This window comes from Dunckerocampus dactyliophorus, chromosome 14 (assembly GCF_027744805.1).
Source record: "Dunckerocampus dactyliophorus isolate RoL2022-P2 chromosome 14, RoL_Ddac_1.1, whole genome shotgun sequence".
NCBI lineage: Eukaryota > Metazoa > Chordata > Actinopteri > Syngnathiformes > Syngnathidae > Dunckerocampus > Dunckerocampus dactyliophorus.
Window position 1 is genome coordinate 391,611 of NC_072832.1, and position 14,991 is coordinate 406,601.

At 44.7% G+C, this 14,991-nt stretch overlaps 1 protein-coding gene across 1 annotated transcript; it reads left to right on the forward strand.

The window, feature by feature from the left end:
* The first annotated feature begins 211 nt into the window (after positions 1–211).
* On the forward strand, positions 212–14,459 carry LOC129194070 (pyridoxal kinase-like). The gene is made up of 11 exons (XM_054798981.1): positions 212–429; positions 6,201–6,255; positions 7,261–7,365; positions 7,445–7,528; positions 7,614–7,648; positions 7,749–7,834; positions 10,459–10,504; positions 10,930–11,041; positions 11,112–11,248; positions 12,822–12,888; positions 12,968–14,459. The coding sequence occupies exons 1-11, from the start codon at positions 349–351 to the stop codon at positions 13,081–13,083; spliced, it is 924 nt and encodes a 307-aa protein (XP_054654956.1). The 5' UTR covers positions 212–348; the 3' UTR covers positions 13,084–14,459.
* The last annotated feature ends 532 nt before the right edge of the window (positions 14,460–14,991 follow it).

The following is a 14,991-nucleotide window of genomic DNA, read 5'->3' on the forward strand; positions in this document are numbered from 1 at the left end:
CAAAAAATTAAATCTTTCAAACTCCTCGCTGACCTGACTTTAAACAAAATGTTACTAAGAAAATTGTAATGTATATATTTCTATTTATAAATCACATATTTATGATAATAAACAGAAGAAAATAGCGATCTGATCAAAATCGATTTGATACTGATATTACCCATTACCCGTTACTCATTGTATCTGCACTATCGCTATCTGGATCGACCTCTACTATACACACACACACGCACTCACACACGTTGGCCGCCATCATAGGTGGTGTTAGCCACCGAGCTAACTCTTTGGTGGTCTCGTCAGTGTTGTTATGTGCTGAAAAGGATCCGTCCTCGGCTGATCGGAGCCGCCATGGAGTGCCGCGTCCTGTCCATCCAGAGCCACGTCGTGCGGGGATATGTGGGCAACAAGAGCGCCTCTTTCCCGCTGCAGGTAACCATGATGGTGATGATGAGACGCATAAGAATAATACGACAAGACGCCTACTGGCATCTTTTCAAGCTGTTTGCTGCTTTAACGAGGATCGTCTATCGACTCCACGTTTTCATTATTATTGCTGATTGTAAGTCGTGACTGTCGTGACTGTTCATGAATGAAAAAGCCAAGTTCAGCGTGACTGACAGCACACCAATCGTGACGTCAGTCGTCTCTATGTTCAATTCATGTCTTGTTTGTGTCTGCCTGTTGTGTTGTGTTGTGTTGTCTGTCTTCGTATGAGCCAAACACTTGGGAGGAAATGTTGTGATGGACAGGCTTGATAGTCCATCCTACAGTTGTGCCCCACTCACAATCACCTTCATTGGACATTCACACACCTTGTTTATGTGACATTGACACAGGTCATTGACCACTGGTGCCCCCCCCCGAGCAAAGTGTCTTACTAAATGCAGCATTTTGGCATAAAATACAACATTTATGTTTGATTTTAAGCTAATATGTCTTTTCACACGGCAGCATGGTGGACTTGTGGTTGTCTCTGTGTGGAGTTTGAATGTTCTCTTAACAATGATGGATGGATGGATAGTTAGACACTTTATTAATCTCTAAGAGAAATTCACGTTTCGAGCAGCTCTCCAAAAATGTCATAATAAACTTAATCACAAAATAAAACAACCAAGGCAAGACCATACTGTCTTGCCTTGGTTGTTTTATGGCATGACAGTATGCTGTAACAAGTGAATTTCCCCGCTGTGGGATAAATAAAGTACAAATACAAATACAAATACAATACAATACAGTAGAGATATGAAAAGAGAAATATGACAATAGAATAAGAATAAATACATAGAGGTCACTTCCAATCTGTAACTTGTAATAAGTTTGTTGCACCCCTCGAATAGTTTGGAATTGCGAGCTGCAAAGTCAGTTGGTTGTGCTGTTGTGTGAAAGACACGAGGATGTTTGCATCATTGCCCTTTGGGACCTCTGGTGTTGACAGTGCGACGGTAACGGCGCTCGCTTTGCTTGGATAATGATGGTGATGATGATGATGATGATGATGCGGGATGGACCTCCATGCTGAGAGACAGTCACTCGTTGCGAGAAGTGCTGAATCTATTTTTGGCTCCTGCCGCGCCTCAGGATGCCAAGTTGTGTGGCGGTCCTTAATGGCTGCTGGGCAGTGACGCGTGTCCCCACCAGACAAGTCAGCATGTTGACATGCGCTGAAATAAAATATTGCAGGAATTGTCGTAAAATCAGCTTTTAAGCACGCGTGTAAACACCTTCATTAGATTGTTTGCCTTGTGAAGATTCCTTCAAAGGGATGCACATTTACAGATCTACTGCATTTAAACCAGCTTTCTTTGTATACGCGTGTGCAGTAGCGCTAGCTGGCAGAACTCCATGAAGGTGCGCGTGCCGTCATTCCGTCACTGTAGTCATCGTTGTCGGTCGACATATTAGTCACATCGAGGATCTTCAAGTATAGAGTTGTGATTCAAAATGAGACAGAAGCCGAGGATAAGCGGTATAACACGTTTACGCTCCATTGAACAGCAAGCAACAACTACTTAGCAACGGTTGCTAACAACAATCACATGCCCTGGAAACGGAAGTGTGACGCAAGCACATGAATAAAAACTCAGCAAATACACAATCCAACAACTCCAAAACTCTATTAGTAATGTCTAGGGCTGGGCGGTATGGACTAAAACTCATACCCCATACAGTATATTGAGGTTGAATATCGATGTACGATATAAATCCCGTTATTTTTTTCCACAAAGTGAGTTTAGACAAAGTCAAAGCCAAATATGCGTTTTTGTAAGTTTTTGTAAAAAAAAAAAAAATTATAGAAGAATAGCCGCTGAAATAAAATAGTCCATTCCCTTTTGGAAATAAATATAGAAAAAGTGAAATATAATCTTCAGTCTTAACTAGGCTGCACTCACGGTAGTCCCTCTGCAGCCGGGTTAACGTCATTAGCTCTTCCAACTTGTTGGGGAGAGATCTCACGTACCCCACGATGACAGACGGTAGACACAGTTTATACCTTCTTTTCCGCTGTTGGTGCTTCACTTCCACTATGCAGCCTCTCCTCCTTCGTATCTCCGCGGGGATCTCCGGTCGCTCGGCGTAGCGAAGGGGTGTGTGGCTCAAAGCTAACAGCTGCTCCCGAGTGTTAACAATGAAGCCGTGAATGAATGAGTGTCCCGCAACAAGCAAGAGGCAAGCTACAAACGTAACAAGATGAACGTCCATAGCTGCACACTTGCTTAAGGGGTTGGTATGGCACAAAAACAATAAAGTACGAATAAAGCATATTAAATACTACAAACACAGTGGAAAATACAGAGCTGCTGTAACTAGCTGCCATCTTGAAACATGAGACCTCCACATCAAATCCAGTCTGTATCAATATGAACAATATGCTTGTTTATGATATCGTGCTTAAAAGAACTATCCATATTTTCAAAATACCGATATGTCACCCATCCCTAGTAATGTCTGATCCTGGATTTATCACGTTGAAACTACTTGAAGGACTGTTGTCTGTGTTTTGTTGTCACAATAACTTGTTAGGACCGTGGTTTCTTTGTTTCAAACACGCCTTACCAAAGTTACATTGTAGTACGTCCCATGATGACACAGCAGCGTATGAACAAGCCTACCACTCATCCGTGTCTCAGCAATTACTGCTAGCCTGTTCACTTCCTGGGTTTAGCATAGAATAGTTGATAGTTTATCAACTGCTGTCATTATGAAGGTTGACGGCGAGCACGCTGGGCATCCCTTGTCACTTCCTGTCAGGACAGAAGCAATGCCAGATAAGCGGCCTCGGACGGCGCCGCGCCGTGCGTTTGCCTCACTGTCCTCCAGCTCATGGCATTTTTATATGCAACCCTCGCATTGCTAGATGTAATCTGTAGGCAAAAATGAGCAAATGTTAGCACTGAAGATGAGACACCCGCATGTTGTTGTTGTGCTTATCTGCTGCGTGAGCGTCTGTAATTATTGATATAGTAAGCAAATGATCAGTGGCAGTAATCAAGTCATTTCGGCTTGAATGTTTGCGACAGGTGTTAAAAAGTGTCACTCTTTATTAGTCATAATTATTCAACAAATGCTGGTTTAATTCAAGTAACATCAGAAAAAAAGAAGAAATGATTAGTTTTTTGTTTTGTTTTAATATGTGACTTTCATGTTGGCCAAGCAAAGTGTAGCACTGAGTGATGCTCATATGGTAGAACAGACCCACAGCCAAGCCTTGTCATGGCCAAAGTTTTCAACTAATATCTAATACATTCAGACAATCAGTCATCATCTGTGAACTGCTAATCTGGCAGGTAGTGGCTGCGTTTACAAAACAAAGATGGGTAATTGAGTTTCTCATTTGAAACCACGCGGCCTTGTGGCTGTCCTCTGGGCATGGGAGCAGGAGTTATTATTAAGAATAACCCAAACTGGGAGTTACATCGCCTCAACCATCTATGGCCGGGGTCTCAAACTCAGTTTACCCGGGGGCCAGTGGAGGTAGAGTCTGGGTGAGGCTTGGCCGCATCAAGTATTGGGAGTAGGGCTGGGAATCTCATCCATGTGATAACACCACTGTTAGTTCTGTGTTGGTGTTTACTTGCCCCTGGAAGTATGGAAGTAACACTGAGCTTGGCCGGATGTTGCGGGCTGCGGTTACACTACTCTTTGATGTCCGGTCGCGGGCCACAAGATACGATTTGGTGGGCCGCAAATGGCCCGCCGGCCGCGAGTTTGAGACCCCTGATCTATGGCGTCATCAGTGGTTGACGCTCAAAAATGTTAACACTAAACAGGTTTTTGTAGTTTTACAATTCTAGTTTGACATGCATAAAACAATTGTAGATGCTTATCAGCAAGCAATGAAAGGGCTAAGTGAGCATTTAAGGTTACTTTTACCTTCACTGAAGACTACTGTTCCCAGAGACGCTATGTGGCAGCGAGTCACCACAGGCACACCACCTTCCTGCTTTGTCATGAGTGACTTCTATAGTGTTTCTCACCGTCTTTGTCAAAATGCTGCCACTTGCAACTTTGTTTGCCTCCATTCTGGGTTACTGAGGTGAGAAACAACACTGAATAAAGAAACGACTCATCTCAAAACAGTAAGGTGGTGGTGGTTGAGAGGAGGAAGTTAATAGCGTTTCTCACCATCTTTATCAAAGCGCTGGCACTTGCAACTTTCTTTGGTCCCGTGGCGGGTTATTTTGCAGCCATATTCAATAAAAAAGCAGACACTTCTTATATGCAGTAATCCCTTTTTTAACCGCTGGTGACGTCACAGATGGGCAGCAGACTTCCGGGTGGGAGCTGAGAGCACGTTTTGTAATAAAGAGCCGTTAAAGACATTTGAACTCACACAGTGAATAACAACACCACCAGGCTGAGTCAGCAACACGTGGGATTCTTGGTTTGGGCACTCCATTCCAGCTATGCAAGCAAATGGACCTTGTCCCAGACCGACCTGTGTGTGCACGTGATGCAGGAGTGGTTTTATCTGTTGTTGTGATCGTGATTTTTCTTTTTTGAATTTGCTGCTGAGTCGGGCCCCAATTGTCACACAACCATTGCTTTGAAGTCTTCCTGTTGCATAAATGAAACGAAATGAATGATTAGATTGTTAGGTGCAATGGTTGGCCGTACTACTGTACATCCCAGGCAGTGTATGAAAATCAGACATATTTTGGCAATATGTTTTTAAATCTTACCAAAACTGAGGTACTAATCCCTCGTTTATCACGGTTAATTGGTTCCAGAACCGATCGTGATGAGTGAATTTCTGCCAAGTAGGATTCCTTATTTATAAATGGAATATTTTGGTAGTTAGAGCTTAGAAAAGCTGTTTATGACCTTCTAAATACGGTTTGTAACATGATTAGAGCCCTGTAGACATGACATAAAACCCCTACAGTCATCTTTACACTCATATTTCCCAATATAGCAGCCATAATAAGAGAAAATAAGACATAATATAGACTCACACATGTTGGCATTTGGACAGTTCCTTGTTATTGTTCCTTTTTGACTTCGGGTTTCTGCGACGTACTGAAGCCATCTCATCAATGCAACATTACTGACACCTAGTGACCAGCGTAGAATACTACATATCATCACAATGTCTTTACATGCATCTTCTCAATGCGTTAAAATTGCACGTGACTTCATTTAGACATTTTTATGTTTGGAAATGTAGGCCAAAAATACAAACATTTGCTTGAACGTGCAGATTTTGAAGCTAGGCCGTATTCAACCAGAAGAGCATGAACAACCGTGATAGAGTGAAGTCACACAATGTAAAGCACAACGTGGCGAGGGATCGCTATATATTGAACGACAAAGCTTTGTGTTATTATTAGTATCAACAGTTCAGCCTTTTCTCCTTGTGTTGTGTCTTTTTGCCCTAAGTGGCAGTGCTGTAAGCTACGTGTGCACACACTTCACATAGTTGGTCATTGTGTGCGGGCAGCCATCCTGGCTTCAATGCATTGAAAGACTGCTTTGGGTGTGTGTGTGCATGTGTGTTCAAATGGGGAGTGGTGTGTATTTAAAGCACACACTGGAGATGCACACACAACTCCACTGACGACACAAAGCACAAGTCATCCTCCCAGCCTTTTGTTCCGTTTCGTCAAGTCATCCAGATAACAATCTGTTGTGCACGTGAAGGACAATTACTGTTTCTCATCTACAGAAGGCGTGTAACCTTCTCACTGTGTGTCTTCTGGCAGGTTTTAGGCTTTGAGGTGGACTCCATCAACTCTGTACAGTTCTCCAACCACACAGGTAATGCTGACACATGACACACATTCAGTAGCTTGTGCGTGCGTGAAGCTTGGATCAATGATCAGCCACTTGAGCATTGGTTGGACCATGCGGGGAACGTCCTCGTCATGTTGGTGTTGCAGGGTTGTCTGAGTTCCCCCAAGTGACCTTGAATGTGAGCAAAGAATCAGCTGTGAAAACAAACACAGTCCAATCACGGCTGGTTCCATTTATTAGATGAGTTTTTACCTCCTCCAAGGATGACTTACATTTGATATGAATGCTAACTGTTCTTCCAAGCGGCTTCACAGTCACTTTACTTTGTTACAGTTTGGACTTCTGGACATTGGACACTCAGGGGTGTCAGAACGTTTTCCACTTTTTTAGTATCAACAGATCAGCCTTTTGCTCTATTTTTACAATATTTACAGGGATTTTTTTGGTTTAATTTTATATCTGCAATGTGCTGCGGGCCAATAAGAAAACAGTAGCAGCATTGCATTGATGTCTGCATACGGTACGTGCATACAACCATTTCATGCGCTCTGCTTTGCGTGTGCACATGCAAGAGGACAGCGGCGGATGATGAAAACCAGGAGGACCCACCACACGTCGTGAGTTGCGACAGCAGAGAACGATGACGTCACAGGCAGCCATCATTTCACTGACGCACGCACGCACAGCTGCTCACTTCCCTTCCCAGCCCCCCAGGCTTGCTTTTACTGGCGTGTTGCTTAGCGACCACCACCACCACGTCACCCACATGTGACTCACCTGGAGCTGCAACAGCAGCCTGCAGCAGACAGACGTGCACACGCACGTACACAAATAGAAATCAATGGACACGTTCAACATCACACGTCATTGTCCTCCTTGGTGTCTCCTTGGCTGTCGTGTGCATTTAATGAGATGAACACATTTTCCATGTTGCAGATGAGTCGTCTGTCAATCAATCAATCAATCAATCAATCAATGAGTGTGTTGAAGCACTATGGGATGTCTAATGAGGGCTGCCCCTCCCTGCAGGATATTCCCACTGGAAGGGCCAAGTGTTGACAGCCGACGAGCTGCACGTCCTCTATGAGGGCATCAAGCTGAACAACGTGCACCAGTATGATTACGTCCTAACAGGTGGGCGTTGTTACTGTCTTGCCACACGTGTTACGTGTCCGGATGTACAGGACGTACTGTATGTGTGTGTTGTGTTCAGGGTACACCAGAGACACGTCCTTCCTGGAGATGGTGGTGGACATTGTTCAGGAGCTAAAGAGAGCCAACCCAAACTTGGTGTATGGTGAGCTACTCACTTTCATCCAGAAAGTTCTTTGGATTCCACAAGATCCATGCAGCTCCATATGGATGTGATTGTGTCATTTCAGTGTGTGACCCGGTGCTTGGTGACCATGGATCTATGGTGAGTAATGCACACGCATGTGTGTGTGTGTGTGTGTGTGTATGTGTGTGAGAGCGTCAGTGAGTGAGTTTCATGCACGTGACCATGTGTCTTCTTACAGTACGTCCCTCAGAACCTTTATCCCGTCTACAAGAACAAGGTGGTTCCTGTCGCAGACATCATCACTCCCAACCAGTTTGAGGCTGAGTGAGTGAATGTTTTTACCTCCGCCAAGGAGTTTTTAGTTGTCACTGGTGTGCTTCTCATTTTTTAATAAACAAAAAGATCACATTGTAGCTGCATTAATACAATATCATGTCAAACTGCACCCCCTAGTGTCTAATTGGTATGACTGCAAAAGCATCTACAGGAGGTCCTCGGTCTACTACGAGTTCTATGAGTCCTATGATGGCGATGTAAATTGACTTTTAGTGCAAGTGGGAACTTATTCCTAAATTCTATCTTAAGAATTCCCAACCCACTCACACTGTACACAGAACACATGAAGAACATATGAAATACTGCAATAAAAAGATGGAATACAAGAGTGAAATGAAAGAATAATAAATAAAGTTCCTTGCTTTTATCCCTGTGGCTGAGAGACACTGAGACAGGCTTATTGCTTATAGCACGACACTTTTTCGTTATCGCCATCCATTTCAGAGGAGCAGATATTTTCACCTGTTCAAAGATGTTGTTTTTTATCCTTCTTGATGGTTGCATTTGGACCGACCATGCAACCAATGTTGATTTCTCCACTTTCTGAACATTTGTCTAATTTCACTTCACTAAGTTGTCACTTTCCCTTTCTTTCCTATTCTTATGCCCTGCGCACCTTTGTACCTTTGTACAGTTTTAATAACGTGTGTGTGTGTGTGTGTGTGTGTGTGTACGTCACCACGAAGCGTGGTAACACGAGGACTTTCTTTTAAAGCCATGGTAACTTAGACTAAACTCATAAACTGGTCCCAACCAGGTTATGTCCAGGCTTTCAGCTTAAAATGGGTTATGAAAGTGCCACTGTTTCACTGTTGAACTAATTCAAAGATGGCGTCGCCATTTATTGAGAACCTACGAGGTTCCTGAGGGGACATGGAGGGAAAAAAATGGGAAAAAAGAGCATTTGCTGATTATATAATCCATACATAAACGAGATAGAGAGGAATACACTGGATGTGCTCACTCTTTGAAGCGAGCACCAGGAATAAAATGCAGTTTGAAATATGCGTCTGTGTAGGCTCTCAGTCGTACAGGAGTTGTCCAACGAGGGAAAGGCTTCTTGAGACGTCATCTGTACTTCTGTGAAGAAGGTGTCGGACGTTTCGCTCCTCATCCGAAGAGCTTCGTCAGCGAACTAATAAGTGCTGGTAGCCTAGGCCTTAAATACAGTAAGAGTGGGCGGAATTGGTGTGCCAACACCCTCCTCCTATTGGTTCCCTACACTACGCCTGGGCGGAGTAGTGGTATAATCCTCTCCTGCCATTAGCACCTCCGATAAAAGGGAAGTGTCGCTCCCTGAGTTGGGTATGAATGACTCTGATACTGGCTCGTTAGCATCTACTGTTCTGGCTCGGCCCTGGCTCCACCTCATTTGCAAGACTAAGAGCTGTGGGTTTCGGTCTCAGTAACCTGCTGAACACAGGGTCCAAATTAAACCTCAAACCACCATTCCGATTCAATGATGGGTTCTGTTGTTTGACAAAAATAGCTTCCTTTACTCCTCTTTCAAACCATCTGTTTTCTTTGGCCAAAATCTTTACCTCGCTGTCCTCAAAAGAGTGATTGGTTGCTTTAAGGTGTAGATGTACTGCTGATTGAGGACCACTAGAATTGTCCCTGCGATGTTGATAAAGCCTTTTTTGGAGCATTTGCTTAGTTTCCCCAATGTAGTGCTCTTTGCATTCCTCATCTTTACAGTGGATGGAATAGACCACATTGCTCTGTTTTTGGTTTGGAGCCTTGTCTTTAGGATGCACTCATTTTTGTCTTAGGGTATTTACTGGTTTGAAATAGGTAGGAATTTTGTGTTGCCATAAGATCCTCTGGAGTTTTTCGGAGACCCCCGCTACATAAGGGACTACCACTCCTCTCCTTTTTGCTTCTGTGGGCTTTTGGGTTTCTTTCCCTACTCTCTTCTTTTGACATTTGTTAAAAGCCCACCGCGGGTACCCACAGGTTGAGAGCGCTCTCTGGACATGTTGTGTCTCCTTTTTCCTTCCCTCAGCACTAGTTGGTATTTGTTCCGCTCTATGTTGGAGGGTCCTAATAACCCCTAGTTTATGTTGTAGTGGATGGGTAACCACTACAACCTAGTTTATGTTTGTTATGGTTAACCATCCACCACAACATAAACTAGGGGTCAGCACTAGTTGGTATTTGTTCCGCTCTATGTTGGAGGGTCCTAATAACCCCTAATTTTTAATAATATGATGTCAAACGCCGCCGGTCATGGAATGCGCACTTAAAACAAAGCGGAAAACCGGACTTGACAAAGTAAGTTGATTACCACCGTCGAAGTACAGTTCAGTTCTGTTTGGGGAATTTAGGTTTTGTTGGGTTGCATCTTGAGCACAAAGCCTGGCTTGGTTAAGCCCTTTTTGCAGAATCCCCCCGTTGTTAAGTGGTTATTGCTTGTTGCTCAGTGGAGAGTAAACGCTTCATGCCACCTATCCTCCACTCATGTCTCCTTCTCAATCACATCTCCACATTTGGTGACCCTCCACGTGAGTAATATGTCGACCGACAACAGCGCAGCTGTACCTTTACTGTGCCTACTTGTATATGAAAATGTCTTTGGAGTGTCATGTGACTTTATTGTTGACTTGTTTCAGACTGCTGACAGGTAAAAACATCAGCACAGAGAAAGATGCTATCGAGGTGAGGAAACATGACTACTGCTGTGTCTCACCTGGCGCACTTGCGTACCTACGCTTAGTCTTTTGCGTGCATAAGTGCACACTTGTGTACTTCAACTTTAGTTGGCAAAATGCAGTACACTGTCAGTCACCAGATATTGCACTCAAAATACTCTAAGTGGTAAACTCACCATCCCATCCTGGGTCTGCCGCGGAGGGGGAGGGATAACTTGAAATAACGGCGGCTGAGGAGCACCCTGAAGCAGTGGAAAGTAGTGAAGAGAAGAAGTGCCATTGTCATTTCCAGCAAGTGGATTTGGGACTGAGGAACAATGTACACAGTGTACTTACTGAAGTGTACTGATGCAAGTACTCCACTTGAGACACATCATACCTCCCATTTGCCATCATGTCCTTCCTCCTCAACAAGTGATGATTTGTCTGTAGGTGATGGACCTCCTACACACCATGGGCCCAGACACGGTGGTCATCACATCCTCTGACCTGCCCTCCAGGCTGGGAGACCGCTTCCTGGTGTCGCTGGGCAGCCAGCGCCACGGTGGGTGTCATGTGATCTGTACAGTGTGACGCCAAAGTCACCCCAATAAACCAACTGTCGCGCTGTTCAGTTCGTCCGGACGGCAGCAGGACGACGCAGAGAGTTCGGATAGAAGTTCCCAAAGTGGACGCCGTGTTTGTCGGAACTGGTGACTTGTTTGCCGCCATGCTACTGGCATGGACGCATCACTACCCCAACGACCTCAAGGTAGGAACCTACACTTGCAACGCTGCCAAGTACGGAGTAACCTAAACCCAACCCCAATCCTTCATCAGTCAGTCAGAGGCCTGACTTGACTACACCGCGTGCACAGTGGTTAGTCAAGTCAGTAGTTAGAGCAGGGGTGTCCAAAGTACTGTAGAGCAAAGCCCACAGAACCGTGTAAAAATACAATGAAACAAGAAACAACCAGCAAAAAAGGCCTAATGTAGCAAGAAAAAGTTGCAATGGTCATACTACTAATACAATCATCACTCGTTTGTTGCGGTTAATTAATTCCTTCAAGCAGTGAAGAAAATTAACACGAAGATAGCTGGAAAATTCTTTTTAACAAAAAACACAACAGCACAAATGGAAAACACAGCTATAATTTTAGGAGAAAACAATCATATTGAGGAGAAATGAGGAAAAAGTTTCAATTTTAGGACAAGAAGGAAAACTAACATAATTTTAGTAGCATCAAGTTGGAATATTAAACAAAAAAAGAGGTTATTTTAAGTCCCACAGATCCCAGTCCTCCATTGATACTACTAAACTAGGTGTGCCTCAAGGCTCTGTCCTAGGACCCCTCCTTTTCATCATCTATCTTCCAAATACAACATCCATTCCATTTCTTTGCGGATGACACCCAGCTGTACCTCTCTAGCACACCAAATTGTATCCTCCCTCCGTCCTCCCCCACCACCTACTTAACTGAAATCGACTCCTGGCTTACCTCAAATTTCCTTCAACTCAAATGTGAAAAAACAGAAGTCCAAATCTACACTTTCCAAACGTGACCGTTTCTCCCTCAGCATCCACAACACCATAGTCTGCCCTCCCCTCAGGTTAAGAGTCTGGGTGTCATTCCATCCCCACGTCAATAACATTACCCGCTCTGCATACTTCCATCTATGCAACATCAATGGCCTCTGCCCCTCCCTCAGCCCCCATACCACCTGTATTCTTGTTCACCTCCCGTATTGATTACTGCAACTCATCGGCCTCCCTCAAAAATCCCTCCAAAAGCTTTAAATGGTCCAGAACTCATCACCAGACCCCCTTCTTTTCATGACATCACCACGTTGCCAGCGTTGAGGATTGTCGCACATCTCCTGGAAGACTTCCAAATTTTGGCAGCATAAAACTGAAACGCAGCCTCCCCGTGTTTAGTCCTGACTCTGGGCACCCGCAGGAGACCCCTCCCTGAGCTTGTCAGAGCCCGAGATGGTTCATGTGGCTCTAACATGTCAGATGTACTTTAGCCATCAAGACCATGAAGAGGGCTGTTTTTCAGTCTATTCTCTGAGCGACAGGAAGCCAGTGCAGAGACCTGAGTACTGGACTAGTGTGCTCATATTTCCTGCGTCTAGGCAGGACTCCAGCAGCAGCATTCTGGATGTACTGCAGCTGTTTTCCAGCTGGTTTAGAGAGCGCAGTGAGAAGTATAAAGTTACTCTAAGTAGAAAGGTGGATGTATACTGCATTAAAGCATATAGTGTATGCTGATGTGTATTTGTGTAACGAGGAAGTACACACTACAAATGATCATTTACTTCTGACTGCCCCCCCTCCCAATCAGACGGCTTGTGAGAAAACATTTTCGGTGATGCATCACGTCATCCAGAGGACCATATCGTATGCTCACGGTAAGAAAACCCCTTCCTGACCTGTAGGTGGCGTCATAGCAACTGTTTTATTGGCTTGTGTCTGTGTGTCTCCCATCAGAACTAGCCGGTCCTGGTCGTAGGCCCAGTCCGCCCCAGCTGGAGCTGAGGATGGTTCAGAGCAAAGCAGACATAGAAGACCCCGCCATCGTGACGGAGGCCACCGTCATATCGTAACGATCGCCAGCCTTTGCCACTGTAAAGGTCATTTTGTAACACATCACTCCGCCACCTCCACACAGAGCCTCAGATGGACAGGAAGCGTCGGCCCCCGCACAAACACAACGTGAGCGGCGGCTTCACTAAGGTTGTGTGCTGTGTGTAAGCACAACAAAACCACCACACGACACTTTGTGCTCCGCTTTGAGTCACTCGCCTCACGTCCTGTTTGTTGACGGCACCCATTGTCGTCTTGGCCTTCAAATGAGGCGTGGCTTTTTATTAGTCAGTCCCTCCCCTTTTGCTGCGTAGCCAAGATGGCCACTATCGAGGGTGTGTGAATGTTTGGAGTGTGCTTCTTGGTGTGAGCGCACTTATGCACTCAAAACGTGCGAGAAGTGTAAGTACGCAAGTACAGTGTTCCCTCGCCGTTCACCTTTTGCTCTTTTTTTTTTGCAGTACAATCTTGCATGTTTTTTTTGTTTGTTTATTTTTACAGTGTATAAAAGGCGCATTGCGCTGTGCGTGGTTGTGGTGTATTAGAGCCCTTTATGGGTGCTCTGTTCCATGTTTGTTACTGCATTTACTGCTGCTACCAGTAGAGGGTGTTGTATACTCAAGTGAGTTGAAGACGTGCTGCTGGAGGAACGATGTTGGCCCTCCACCTCGTCTCAGTATGTGTAGCCGGCTAAATATAGAGCCACAGCAGTCCTGATTGGCTAAGGGAGAACTTGCCCATTGTGTTCTGCGTTCCGATTGGCTGTGGACCATTGACAATCAATCTCCTTCGTGCAGCACTGCCGTGTTTCCTATTGTTTGCTAGCGTTCATACAACAGCAGTGTGACTCTCAACGATGTATGTTTGCATGTTTTCTCCCCGACAAAACCCACAACCAAACATTTTGCACCCAAGAGGCAGAGGAAGCCAGCCATCGCGCAGAAAGTTGCACTTGTGGACATGCTGAAGGAAGGCAGACGTTATGTAAATGAATCTTGGGTTCACGAAGGGCAAGCAGAAGTAAAATACCAGGACAGGAGCAATATGTTTTAACAAGGATGCGAAAACGCTACAGTACAGCCGAACAACGCCTGGATTAAGAGGCACGGTCAGAGGAGTGAAATACGCGTGAGTCACTGAATCATTTCTTGTGTCCAACCAAGTAGGTTGATCATATAACCATTGGAAACAAAGTTGGCTACTTTGCAGATTTCACTCATTGCGGACTATTTTGGGAACCTATCCCCCACCATCAACGAGGGAACACTGTACACCATTTGAGACGTAGCAACTGTGTATCTCTGGCTCTGCCCATTTCCCTACTTTGACTCTGCCCCCTGTCTTTAAGCAGTGATGTAATGGTGACCAAGCCCCAACACCCTTGCCCCCCCCCCCCCCCCCCCAAAAAAAAACAATTACAAAGGAAAAAAAACGCACAATGTATAGTTGGTGTATAGATGTATAGATGTTGTACTATACCGTAACTGTATTGGACCATCTGTATGATAACTGATGACCACTGTCTGTTGAACTTTGTGTGCTCCTACACACACACACACACACACACACAATGAGCATGTGCACAATGGCATACATGCCCTGTAAGTAGCAGAGTAGTTTGGGGATGCTTGACTTACTACCTTAGTTACTTTTACACTGGATGGACAAAACACTCGTGGTTTTGATGACACAATTAGTCTATCAACCACTTCAAGCTCATAAGGGGTGACGTGGGGGGTACTAATTACACCATGCAATAATGTCATAAAAGTAGCTGGAATAGTACTCGTCCTGTAAATGTCTCGATGTCAACACTTTGGTGGCTAGCTCTCGTGAAACATTCCAAGTTGTCTGCCCTAAAGCGGATGATGCATTTTAATGGGAACCCTTTAAGTCGGGGGTGTCCAAATTTTTGCTATTTATTTGTT

Excerpts from the sequence above, each read along its gene's own strand:
- LOC129194070 (XM_054798981.1), top strand. The coding sequence starts at position 349 with ATGGAGTGCCGCGTCCTGTCCATCCAGAGCCACGTCGTGCGGGGATAT. Across the intron at positions 6,256-7,260 it reads ACAGTTCTCCAACCACACAG|GATATTCCCACTGGAAGGGC; the intron begins GTAATGCTGACA and ends CCCTCCCTGCAG. Across the intron at positions 7,649-7,748 it reads TTGGTGACCATGGATCTATG|TACGTCCCTCAGAACCTTTA; the intron begins GTGAGTAATGCA and ends GTCTTCTTACAG.